The 12,204-nt window shown below is 50.3% G+C and overlaps 7 protein-coding genes across 7 annotated transcripts; 2 read left to right on the top strand and 5 right to left on the bottom strand.

Annotated features, from left to right (window-relative positions):
• Positions 1 to 88: 88 nt before the first annotated feature.
• On the bottom strand, positions 89 to 2,147 carry POX_f08327 (Translation factor guf1; the record flags this gene model as incomplete). The annotated part of the gene is made up of 2 exons (XM_050117103.1): positions 89 to 1,352; positions 1,411 to 2,147. The coding sequence occupies 2 exons, from the start codon at positions 2,145 to 2,147 to the stop codon at positions 89 to 91; spliced, it is 2,001 nt and encodes a 666-aa protein (XP_049967242.1).
• A 263-nt stretch (positions 2,148 to 2,410) lies between these two features.
• Positions 2,411 to 3,487, top strand: POX_f08328 (Mitotic spindle checkpoint component mad2; the record flags this gene model as incomplete). The annotated part of the gene is made up of 7 exons (XM_050117104.1): positions 2,411 to 2,459; positions 2,516 to 2,541; positions 2,615 to 2,640; positions 2,695 to 2,733; positions 2,792 to 2,820; positions 2,904 to 3,123; positions 3,196 to 3,487. The coding sequence occupies 7 exons, from the start codon at positions 2,411 to 2,413 to the stop codon at positions 3,485 to 3,487; spliced, it is 681 nt and encodes a 226-aa protein (XP_049967243.1).
• Positions 3,488 to 3,705: 218 nt separating this feature from the next.
• POX_f08329 (uncharacterized protein) lies at positions 3,706 to 4,742 on the bottom strand (the record flags this gene model as incomplete). The annotated part of the gene is made up of 4 exons (XM_050117105.1): positions 3,706 to 4,251; positions 4,310 to 4,361; positions 4,439 to 4,546; positions 4,633 to 4,742. The coding sequence occupies 4 exons, from the start codon at positions 4,740 to 4,742 to the stop codon at positions 3,706 to 3,708; spliced, it is 816 nt and encodes a 271-aa protein (XP_049967244.1).
• Positions 4,743 to 5,230: 488 nt separating this feature from the next.
• POX_f08330 (uncharacterized protein) lies at positions 5,231 to 5,645 on the bottom strand (the record flags this gene model as incomplete). The annotated part of the gene is made up of 3 exons (XM_050117106.1): positions 5,231 to 5,311; positions 5,371 to 5,420; positions 5,483 to 5,645. The coding sequence occupies 3 exons, from the start codon at positions 5,643 to 5,645 to the stop codon at positions 5,231 to 5,233; spliced, it is 294 nt and encodes a 97-aa protein (XP_049967245.1).
• A 407-nt stretch (positions 5,646 to 6,052) lies between these two features.
• POX_f08331 (uncharacterized protein) lies at positions 6,053 to 7,765 on the top strand (the record flags this gene model as incomplete). The annotated part of the gene is made up of 5 exons (XM_050117107.1): positions 6,053 to 6,442; positions 6,522 to 7,015; positions 7,075 to 7,164; positions 7,214 to 7,329; positions 7,434 to 7,765. 5 exons carry the CDS (start codon positions 6,053 to 6,055, stop codon positions 7,763 to 7,765), a joined length of 1,422 nt encoding a protein of 473 aa, XP_049967246.1.
• Positions 7,766 to 8,058: 293 nt separating this feature from the next.
• Positions 8,059 to 8,646, bottom strand: POX_f08332 (uncharacterized protein; the record flags this gene model as incomplete). The annotated part of the gene is made up of 1 exon (XM_050117108.1): positions 8,059 to 8,646. One exon carries the CDS (start codon positions 8,644 to 8,646, stop codon positions 8,059 to 8,061), a length of 588 nt encoding a protein of 195 aa, XP_049967247.1.
• A 1,639-nt stretch (positions 8,647 to 10,285) lies between these two features.
• On the bottom strand, positions 10,286 to 12,135 carry POX_f08333 (uncharacterized protein; the record flags this gene model as incomplete). Its single annotated transcript, XM_050117109.1, has 2 exons — positions 10,286 to 10,367; positions 10,451 to 12,135. The coding sequence occupies 2 exons, from the start codon at positions 12,133 to 12,135 to the stop codon at positions 10,286 to 10,288; spliced, it is 1,767 nt and encodes a 588-aa protein (XP_049967248.1).
• Between the last annotated feature and the right edge of the window lie 69 nt (positions 12,136 to 12,204).

Consider the following 12,204-nt stretch of genomic DNA (forward strand, 5'->3'; position numbering starts at 1 on the left):
GAAAATGAAGGAAGAAAAGAGCTGAGCTGACATTTGGGGTATATTGGACGAGGGAAAAAAAACACAAAATACATGGTATGGTACAGAATCACTTGGCCAAGAAAGCCTGGAAAGCCTTGTGCTCGATCACAACATTTCCAACCGCACGAAGCCTCTTGCGGCCCTCCTTTTGCTTCTCCAAAAGTTTGCGTCGACGACTCACATCACTGGCATGTAATTTGGCCAACACGTCCTTGCGATAAGGCTTGATGGTCTCACGGGCCACGATCTTCTTGCCTACAGCGGCTTGAATCACAATCTCAAAGAGTTGTCGGTCCACGTGCTGCTTGAACTTGGTGACCCACTGTCGACCCTGGTATTGCACCTGACTCATATGCATAATTCGAGCAACGGCGTCAACGGGGACTTTGTTGACCAAAAGCTGCAGCTTGGCAATATTGCCCGCACGCCAGGCGGACTCCTCATAGTCCAGACTAGCATAGCCCTTCGTGTTGCCTTTCAGTTTACCGAAAAAGTCATCCACCAGGTGAGCCAATGGCAGTTCATATTTGAGAATCACTTGGCTAGAAGTGAAGTACTCAATGCTCTGTTGCTCGCCCCGGTTGGCTTCGCAGAGTTCGATCACTTTGCCGAGATACTCGTCCGGGAACGTGATGGTGGCCAGAACGTATGGCTCCTGTACTTCGGCAACCTTCAAACGAACGCTATCGTCGTCGGGGAATTTAGCAGGGTTGGTGATAATATCTTCGGTGCCATCCTTCCACACCACTTTGACGGGGACCGAGGGGGGAGTGATAATGATGCTGGCGCCGTGTTCCTGGCGGAGACGATCCTCGAAAACAGAACAATGAAGAGTGCCCAAGAAGCCCATGCGAAAGCCCGCACCCAGCGCCTCCGATGACTCCTTTTGCATGGTGATACTGCGATCATTGAGAATCAGCTGGTTGATGCTGTCTTCCAGATGTTCAAAGTGGTCCGCATTCATGGGATAGACCGCCACGAAGACCATCGATTTGGGCTCCTCAAAGCCGGGCAACAGCTCGACCTGCTTCTCACCCCCAACCCGAGTATATGTGTCGCCAATCTTAGCCTCCTGACTACGCTTCATACCAGGATTGAAGTAGATATAGCCCACTTGACCCGCTCGAAGCACAGTCTGAGGTGTCTCGAGAGGGTACATGATACCAACTTCACCGACATAGTATTTCAGACCCGTGACGAGAGAGACCAATTGCTGACCCGGACGAACTTCAACGTCGAAAATTCGTACCAGCAAAATGACACCTCTGTATGAGTCGTACCAGGAGTCCACGAGGAGCATTCGAAGGGGCTTTTTGCTATCACCGACCGGACTAAATGAGAAGATTAGCATCAGTAGAAACGCACTACGGGTGATTACCCCTCACTTACGCTGGCACTTTCTCAATCACCTTGGGCAAAACTGCTTCGACATTGAGACCCGTCTTTGCAGATACCTGCACAGCATTCTCGGTATCCAGCTCAAATGAGTTCTTCATCTGCTCCAGAGCCCGCTCCGGGTCAGCTGACGGCAAGTCCACCTTGTTGATGACCGGAATCAACTCGAGTCCCTGCGCAAAAGCCAGGTAGAAATTGGCAACCGTCTGAGCCTGGACACCTTGACTAGCATCGACGAGAAGCAAGGCACCGCCGCAGCTGGCATAACTGCGCGACACCTCCGCGCGGAAATCCACATGGCCCGGGGTATCAACCAGATGCAATAAGTAGTCCTCGCCTTGGTGGTTGTATATCATAGTGCACGTCTGTGCCTTAACCGTGATTCCACGCTCACGCTCCACATCCAGCTTGTCAAGCACCTGTTTATTCATGCCGGGTTTGATGGTGCCCGTAAGTTCCAGCAATCGGTCGGAAAGTGTACTTTTTCCATGATCCACGTGGGCAACAATACAGAAGTTGCGGTACCGTTCGAGGGGGATCGCAGCGATCCGCTTTTCAAGATCGGTATCTGGGGAGCTGGAAGAGGGTTTTGCTCTAGCGTTCCACGCCGCGGAAGTCGAGAAAAATCGCGTGCTTCTAGGCAGGCCAAAGCCGCCGCGAGAGGAAAGGCTCGCAGTCTGACTGCATGACACCCTGCGCAGCCAGCGAGCAAATTGCCAGCATCCTTGCATCAGGAATTAAGCGGTAGCATGGAAGAAGAGAGGAGCTGCCCTGTCTTCTCACGCCAAATGTAATCAATTCAATGATCCGTTGTTTGCAGGCAGGATAGATCACAACGATTCGGTGGTGATTTGCGGAGAAAAAAAGTATTGCCGGGCGGTGGTGATAAATGATTGCCGTATCAACCTTTTGGGGAGTAAACAAACGATCTCTGGTAGCATTTCTGCTCCGCTTCAAATCTCTTCAGCTCATATCGATCGGAGAAGCTTGCAAAATGCCGGACACCAAAGACAAATCTAAGGTTCATAAGCTATCCATCAGAGGTTAGTTTTTATCATCAAACCTGGATCAGGACTCACAATGCTCATCGGTATTATAGGATCGGCCAAGCTGGTATCTGAATTCGTACGTTGACTGTTTGCCAATTTTGCTTCTGTCGCATGCATAAGGTCAAGGCTTGGATGCTGACAATTGGTAGTTTGAATACTCTATCAACTCGATTCTGTGAGTATAGCTTTGCACGCAGATCGGGCTCAAATCCTGATCGCTTCTCAAAAGATTCCAGCGCGGTGTCTATCCTCCAGAGGACTTCACAACGTAAGTTTCAATGCAATGACGGCTTAAAATGACTGCACATCTCTAATTCTGGATCCAGTGTTAAGAAATATGGACTCAACATGCTCGGTACGACTGCTACTCCCAACTCCTTGAATGCCAATTCGTTGCGCTTAAGACGTTTCTCGCTCGCCTCCCTAACATGACAACAGTCTCGGCCGATGATCAAGTCAAGGCGTATATCAAGAAGATCATGTCTCAGTTGAACAAATGGATGGCGGGGGGCAAAATCTCGAAATTGGTTATTGTCATCACCGACAAAGAGACCGGAGAGCATGTCGAACGCTGGCAGTTCGACGTGGAAATCTTTGGCAAAGGCTCTCGAACCCAGAGTTCTCGAAAGGCCGGGGACAAGGAGAATGCAACTCCCGGGTGAGTGGAATTTTCTGCAATCTTTTGGTTATTACTTCTTCGCAGAGAGTTGGCTGCTGATCATGTAAGTAGTGAAAACAGTGCGGAGGCCTCCGAGCCAGTTGAGAAAACCGAAAAGGAGATTCAGGAGGAAATCCAGTCGATCTTCCGACAAATCACTGCCTCTGTCACATTCCTTCCAGTCCTCGACGGTGACTGCACTTTCAACGTGCTCGTCTATGCGGACGCCGACTCCGACGTCCCAGTCGAATGGGGTGACAGCGATGCAAAAGAGATCAAGAATGCAGAAAAGGTCCAACTGCGAAGTTTCAGCACCAATAACCATCGAGTCGGCACACTCGTCAGTTATCGGTTGGCGGATTAAGCTGTTCTATCGGTCGTGGCAGCGGGCAGCATTTGATTTTTTATGACCCGATATGAGGGATTCAGCTTTGCATAGGCGTTTGGGGAGGCTAGGATAGCCTTTGTTCTACTTTCGGCTGGGTACTTGTGAAAACACATAAATCAACAACCCCAGGGGTAGTTTATTTTTTGAAGCCATTGCAATTCAAAAAGGGCGCAATCAGTACCATGGTAATCCTTTCATTTGCGGGAAATATTCGTTTTCGGCTCCTCCATCCCAAGCAAGTAGTCGGGCCACGACAGGGTCCAAAGGTTGATCGGCGCATGACAACTTATGAGCTTTAGTTGCTGTCCATCCACGAGCACGCCGTTTGCTGGCCAACTCCGGTCCAACACCGTACAGATCTTTTTGCCAAAGCCCAAAGCCTTGAGACTCTCCCCTCGCGTTAGCATGTCGGAAGGAGTGACGTCTTCTGGTGGATTTATGCCGATGATCGCCACCCGCAGGCGGTTACTCTTCTGCATATGTTCTCCTGGGGCCTGTTCGGTGTGGGGTATCAGTCCCAATGCTGGGAAATGAAGTTCCTGAAACCGAGCCCGTTTGAACTCGTGGGTGACCACCGTGACTTGAGAGGGCCAGATTCCTGTGTGATCGTGAAATCGAATCAAGGAGAATAGAACATTTTGATAGGAGTCTGTTGCGTGAGATTCTACCACGAGCCTGGATTCGACATGATTTGGCGACCCGATCTCCTGGGCGAACAAGTTGTTGTCCCGGACCAAACTCTGCACTTTGGGTTAACACCCCAGATCTGAAGAGTCCATGAAGGGGGGCTAGTCCTACAAGATATGATTGCCCTTCGCTCAGGTCCGTTCGGGGCTGTTTCGTGGGGCCACTACCGATAAAAAAAATTCATGGCTTTTAATGAATATTTTCAAAACACCCATGGAGGTCGTATATCTGCTCACTCACCCTGAGAAGACGAGTAGTGCTTGGGGATCTTGCGCCAGAGTCTGCAGTCCAGCCTTGGCATGAGCGACGAAAGTCGGCGTCTCTCCTCTCTGGAAGGGCTCAATCAGCCTATCACAATGCGTCAGTTTCTCGAATTTAATGTATTAACCCGCTTTTAAGGTAAGGCTGGTGGTGTTAATCATTCAAAAACTCACCATTCGTTCGCATCTGCTCCATGCGTCGGGCCGCCGAGGTAGATTGCATGGCAGCACACGATAATCAAGTGGCTCAAGTGTTTGGGGGAAGAATTGTGATTAGAGTCCATATTTCTTTCGGTTATTGCGCAAAAGGCTCTACTCGATTGAGCGGGCTCTTGCACAGAATCGTTTAATGAGCCGGGCTGCAGCGGCTTTCAAGCATCGAGGCACATTCGAGGGGTTCGCCGAGATCGATCTGGTTAATACATTTTGGTGCCACCCACCTAAACCCAGGGCGGATAAGTGCTGCGGCGGGAACACCCAATATCTACTTCATTTCAGCAAGTCAAAATCCATTCAGCACTTATACCTGTACTTTCTTTTTGGGGTTGTCTACATGGTGTCAGAATTGACCTTCATTAGCAAGAATAGGTAGTGAGTGCCTTTGAATTCCGAAAGAGTCACAAAAGAAATGATGGGAATAGATATAATCGCAGAGTGACGGGTCAAAAGAGGACTAGAAAAAAAAAGTAGTGCAGGAATCTTCCAATAATCCCAAGAACAAAAAACCTCATCAGACACACCCTCTCCAAGTTTGGGCATTTAGTTCAATGGATTAGAACTCTCCACCAATATCGTAATAGAAGATCTTGTCATTAATCTTCCCCCCCGTCGCCCCCCACAGCTTCGCCATTGTCTAGTCATATGTAATCAGCATGGAATTCAAGGGACAAAATTCACGGGCTCTCAACTCACAGAATTAATCCAGCAGCCGTGCAACATGATCTGGATAAAGGCATACTCGGCTGGATGTCCATTGCCAGCAGGACGATCGTTTTGATCGAGCTGTCGATTCACCGGACGGTACGCTGGCATCCGACGCCAGTGAGACGGCCATTCCGAGGCTGGTTCGACATGCGCAGATGTGTAGTAGGCGCATTGACCTGTTCAGATCCGCTGTGGTGAACCTCATAGTCGGCCAGGACGGACAGGGAGCCCCTCGTAGCGGTTGTAGTGGTCGTGGCAGACATGATGACGCGGAAACAGTGACAGGAGAAAGTGTAGATGAGAGTCGATGTCTTCTCCCCGAGTGAGCTGAGCACTCTCATATTCGGCCGGAGATAACCAGACTCCGAACGGTCTACAGCGTCTCCAATCGTGCGGAGAACCGCGTGGTTTGAGATGCGGCCAAATGGGGGGAGGAACCACAGCGGGCGCCCGCATTTTCCCCCACATCCCGAGTCTATCGAGGACGACTGCGGAGGAAGCGGAAGAGGAGGAGCTTGCTGGTGAGCTCCGAGCACAAGAAATAAGTGGATTGTTCATCATGTAGAGGTCGAATTCACAGGCGTATGATTCTCTTTGGTCTTGCAAAGATTTTCTCAATTTCACCTTCTTTTGAGCGCTCCCCCGGTGCATCTTGTTTCTCGTACCCAGAATGGATCTCGCTCGCATCACAGCCGCTCATGTAGACGGCCGCACTCAGAATGCGCGGTACCGTCAAGCGCAATTTCACCGTTTACAATCAACCCTCATTGAGCATATTGCGGAGATTCAGGATGCCATTCGAGCCGACTCCGGACACACGCAGGAAGAAACTCGCGCGGAAGTTGTTCTGGCCATGCAGGAGCTCCGCACCCATTATTCTTCCCTAGATATCCACAAGGATCTGGAGATCGAGTATCGCGTTGCGCAGGGAAAGGACAATGCAGAGAATGTCCAAGGTGCCGGTATCGTGTACATTGTGCCGTCCACGCACACGTTGTTCTACTCCGTCATTTCGGCGCTGACGGCCGCCGTGGCGGCGGGCAATTGTGTCGTTCTGGAGGTAAGAATTCCAACAACCCCCAAGAGACTAGCAGAGAGGGTGGATATGTCTTTGAATGCTAAACCATAAGATGAAATAGCTGCCTCAAACGACCATGGCCCTGCCAGCGGTCCTGCGCCAGATTCTCCCCGAAGCTCTCGATCATGACACCTTCACGATTACAAGCCAGCGACCCGACGTTTCCTTCATGAGCAAGGCTTTGCTGGTAGACCAGACCGGCTCCAATGCTCCCAGCGGGCTGATATCGCCGGCAACCTCGCGAAGCGTTGCAATTGTTGATCGTTCTGGTAATGTGGCCGAGGCGGCACAAGCTCTGGTGGCGGCGCGCTTCGCACTGGGCGGCAAGTCACCGTACAGCCCGGATGTTGTACTCGTCAATGAATTTGCCATGAAACCATTTGTCGAGGCAGTCATTCAACAAGCATCGAAATATCTTGCGGGTGAGAATGGAGAGGCTCGGCAAACACAAGCGTCAACCCGGCGACAAGGTCTCCTGGATGCTATTCAGAAGGACAGAACGGCTCGCATCTTGGTCTCGGGGAGCACTTGGGGAGTGGTAGAAGTACAAGACCGGTAAGTGGTCTCGTCTGTCATCTAGGATAATTAGATAGCGTCTTGCTGATCAAATTTAGTGCATCGCCTCTGCTGAAGAAGAAGATCGACGAGAAGGTACTCCTCGTCCACCCGGTCACGAGTTTGGACGATGCCATCGACATGAACTTGTAGGTTCTCTTTGATTACAGATTTGTTACAGAGCACTGACTCAATCAGCAATCAAACACTGGCTGCCGTCTACGCCTTTGCCGCTCCAGCTTCGGCCAAGTATCTCACCCAATTTATCGACGCTGATATCTCATGGGTAAATCACGTCCCCAGCAATATGCTTCGTAAGTTGCCCCTTGCCCAAGTCGCTAAATCTAGCGGATCATTCGAAGCATCTCAGGAATGATGCAATAACCCTGATGCATGGTTTCAAACTGACCTCCCACAGTTGGTCCTGCTATTCCTCGCAATACTGCTTATAATAAGCACACACGCTACGCCACCACGCTATTCCAGAAGCCTCGACCGCAACTGGTCGTTCCATCAACCACGGCATATGCTGTCGACACGATCCTCGATTCCAAGACCACCGTCCGCTCTGATGCTCTATGGCGCGCCGCCCTGTTGCCGCTACCTCCTACCAAGCAGCGCGCAGGGTTCAAGATTGGATTCTTCGAGCAAGGTATTCTGACCGGTGTTAGTATCACCCTGATCTCTTTGATTGCAACGTTCTCAACAGTGGGCTACTATACATGGCTCTACGTCAGGATGCGCGGTTGAAGATGAAAGAATTTATATGTAATTAACTCCCCATTTAATTCTGTCTACTCGGTCATGGAGAAATGGTATTGGAGTATAGCGTGCGCGTAGTCGATTTTAACAATTATTTATCTACACGTGATACATTCCAGCGCAAAATGTTCATCCTCTGCTACCATTGCGAAGAATAAAATGCGCATGAGGAGGAAGAGTCACACTTGCACTTCATAAAATAAAGCTTAAATTCAGAAAATGGAAAGAAGCTCAATGTCATTCAAATAAATGGAAAATCATCACAGCTCCAGTTCTCCTCTCTACGAACTAGAAGGAATTCCCATTCCGTCCAACTCCTCATTCAACTTCTTCCCCCCAATCTCCAGCGGCAGCGTCGGAGTCAAAACGTACAACATACGACCCCACTGAGGAATCGCCTTGCCCGTCTCCGGGTCCAGCACATCCGGTGTCACATTGCGCCAGGCGTGGTTGGTTCCACGCTGAACGGCAACGTCGCCGCGCTTCAAAAGCCTCGTCTCTCCCGAGTCCAGAACCAGCTCAATCTCCCCCTCAAGGACCACACCATAGTCCAGTGACACGGTGCGATGCATGGGGCTGGTTGCCCCGGGCTGGATGTCCACAATACGGCAAACAGTGCCGGTGGAGATCGACAGGCCGGGAGGACTCGTCAAGTGAGAAGAGTACTCGTCGATGTCGGCGTCATTGTCAAGCTTGGCGGGGAACCGCTTCGTGGTGTAAGCTAGGCTAAAGTCTGCTCCGTCTGGAATTGTTTGGACAGGCAAGACCTCGGGCAAGGTGTTGGAGAAGATCGCTTTGCCGTCATCGTTGTGGGTGGTGATGAATCGGCTCAATTGGCGGATGTTCTTGGGGGCTTTGGTTTCCACCATTTTGGATAATTTGGGTGTTTGGATAGGTTGGTAAGGGCCTTGATTTCTGATTGAATGACTATTATGAGTTGTTCAGAGTGATAAATGTCTCTCTGGGTAATTAAATTGAAAAGAAGAATTGTCTGGGCTTAAGAGAGGAGTGTAGAATTGATTACATCCGTACCCATCTCCTTGATCTATATCCTCGCATCTTGTGCGGAGAACCTCTCGGGACCACCTTTCGACCACATCGGCTGTGCTGTGGGGTAACTGCATTTTGGAAAGTGTGGAGAGTGCTGTTCAAACGATTCGGATCACAGGTCCCGGACCATTGACCCGAATCGGTCTTTTCTACGGTTGCACAGTCATTTGCGTTGATTTTAGAATCTGGTGACGGGAAGAGTTTCATGCTTCCTATTTTTCAAATTTTACAGAGTTACTTTCTCTTGTTGGTTTTCGTCCTCGGGGCAAACTGACAAAATCCTTCCGGAGCCTCAGTCCCCTCAGAACTCAGGATAAGAGCGGATCAGTCCTTATAGTAACGCATTGTAGAAGAGGTATTGGTATATTTATACAATAAAACGCCATGATCGATCGAGGTTCCAAGTTGCCAAGTCTAGGAACAGAAACAAAAAATCATACCCTGTGTAAAAGTCCGGATGCCGATTTCCACAGCCCATCACCGCTCCTCAGTACGCTTTGGAATCCTCGTCCAAGCTACTCTTGTCGGCCATGATCCTCCAAAGCATCCCCGCAGCATACCTGGCAGAATCTTCGGAGCAGTCGCAGGCGTCAAGCTTGACTTGCATTTGGGATGCATCTGGTAGCTGAGTGATAAAATACATCTTATCATCAGTTGAAACACCATCACAGTCTGTAGTGTGGGGAATAGGTTCAATCGCCACCAGGGTCTCGAGCCATAAAACTAGCGAGGCTAGCATTCGTCATGCCAGGCTGGCGTAGCTTCAGAATCATGCGAAATTGACGTTGGAATTTGTGACTCATGATCGGTTGAATCTCCCTGAGGACTCGTTCAACCAGGGGGGATAGCTTCAGGATCCACGGCACCGTTGAGACCGTTCGGATCGTCAGCAAAAAGACTCCTTATCGAAGGCAGAATTTGCGAAAGGCTGTCGAGACCAATCCAGTCTCCTTAATGCTTATTGGCTGCAAAACTTTGAACAGAAATTCACTCAGAAGCTTGTCTAACACCATTATGGCGACGGGGATAGAGCCCCCCAAAAGCCGGACACCACTTTCAGAAGCAGCGATGAATTCAAATGGCTAAGGGATACTGAAACTTTTTACAATCAGGGCGGATTGACCATCTGGGGCATAAGAAAGTGTCTTCTATGGCTAAATAATATTCCACTGGTTGCCTAATTCACTTTGGAATCGCATGACCGCAAAACGTTCTAAAAATGTACTGCTTCAAGTCTGGGAGCGAGAAAGCCCAGTACTAACCTTGCGAGATTGGTTCTGCCAAGCTGACCCATTTGGACCGCTAGCTCGAGGTTATAACTAAAATTGTTGAACATTGTTTGCAAGGTCGAGAAAATCTTGGGTAATTCCAATTCTGGAAATAGGACTGAACTATTTCCATTGATTCTATGTACATCTATTCGTATGATAGTCGTTTGTGCTGGATTGCTTTCCTAGCTCAGGGGATGATGGGCAGAGTCACGTAATTGTCGCCAAGTCCGAAGTGGATGTGATTCTGGCCCTGGAAGCGTTCGATGGACCTATATCTTGTCAGTGACACAGCAAACCTAAGAGACAGAAAAACCAAAAGACACGCGGATGTCGATGTCTCTGGGAGGCTTACCTGTCGACGGGACAGTTGTGCTGGAAGATACCGCTCCCTTGGGTATCTCCGCTGGAAATCTCAAAGATGATCTTTCCTCCTTTCTCCACTACCACATTCGTCGGCCATACTTCCACATCAACGGGATAGATCTCTCCTGGTACCACGGGCAACACATCCGTGGAGTAGTAGTTACGGTGAGGCAGCCAAGGCCGGTGACGAGGATTCTGCTCGTCAACCTTGCGCATACTCGCACGCAGCCAGCCCTTGCACAGCGGAACGGGGTCACCCGCGGTACCGGTGTAATACACTTCCTTGCCGTCGGGAGCGATGTATCTGAGTGTGACAAAAAGATCTAAATCTTGAGGTGTCGGAGAACCGGGACTGGCACTCATAGAGACGTTCAAATGAGCAACAATGTGTCCTGTGATCTCCGTCTCCTTCTCAAAGGCTGGAGTGACGAACTGCACCATTTGTGGGCTCTCCATAGTGCCCAGAGCCTGGTAAGTGATCTTACATGGGCGCTCAATGGGAGCGTATGTGATCAGTTCCTGCTGAGATGTCAGGTAGTACTTTGTGTACTGAGTTCGGGCGATGGGCCACTCATGCTCGATGCGACGAGGGAAAGCCTTCTCAGCCTCGGCATTGTCGAAGCCGGGATTGCCCTTTCGCAGGACCATGTCCACCTTGGGGGCCTTGCCTGTGGACCACCCTTCGCGATCCTCTCCTTTCAAAAAGGCGTCCAAGAAGCTGCGTTGAAGCTCGACTTCTTCGGTGTAGTAGAATGGCAGGTCGTGACGACCGGTGATGAATCGAAGATATTTGAGCTCGGAGCCAGCGTGAGTCCATCCTTCAACGTTGCCACGCAGATGCAGCAGAATACCGCCCCAATTGGCGACAGAAAGCAGTGGGACTTGAATGTCAGACATGCTGTATTCCTTTGAAGCGTAGTACAGGTCGTCACGGAACTTGTTCTCGCGGTTATCGATTGTCTGATCCTGGCGATTCTGCACCAATTCCTCCTCCGACAGGTCTCCCTCAATGGTGTCGGGTCCCCAGTTGCGAGCAGCACGGCCGCCGAGGCCGTATTGGTTGCTCACCACCTGGCGGTTCCACCAAAATTTGATAAAGGCGTTGGAGAGAATGCCACCATGGCGGCAGCGATCGCGGTAGTAGTCTGACATGCCCTCCCAAGGAATCATGCACGCAAGACCCTTGGGCTGTCTAGCAGCGACACGCCATTGACTTCCGGCGAAGTAACTGATTCCCAGTAGACCAACCTTGCCGGATGACCAGGGCTGCTCAGAGGCCCATTCGACCACATCAAAGAAGGCTTCACTGGTCCCTCGGGACATGGTGTCGAGCTTGCCGATAGACTGACCGGTCCCACGCTCATCTGCTCGCACGACGGCATACCCTTTGCTGGTCCAGTATTTTGGATCGGGAGTCTCCCAAGCCGAGTGCTCAGATTTTTGCTCTGGGTTGACCTCACTGAAACTTTTGGGGTGGAAATCCTTGTAGGGAATATCCTTACCATATGGCCCGTAGGTCACCAAGGCAGGAACTTTTTCAGAGCCCTTGGGGCGATAAACATTGCATCGTACCACGCCCGACCCATCCTTCAACTGAATCGATACATTCTGTTCAAAGACATATGGGAAAGACGTCTCATCGCAGGTCGCAATGTCTTTGATCTCGTTGGGCATATTGACAGATGATGGCCTAGCGTTGCCAAGCAATAAAAACTAATGACAAAATCGACCTTCAATGTATTG

This window comes from Penicillium oxalicum, chromosome VI, assembly GCF_001723175.1.
Source record: "Penicillium oxalicum strain HP7-1 chromosome VI, whole genome shotgun sequence".
NCBI lineage: Eukaryota > Fungi > Ascomycota > Eurotiomycetes > Eurotiales > Aspergillaceae > Penicillium > Penicillium oxalicum.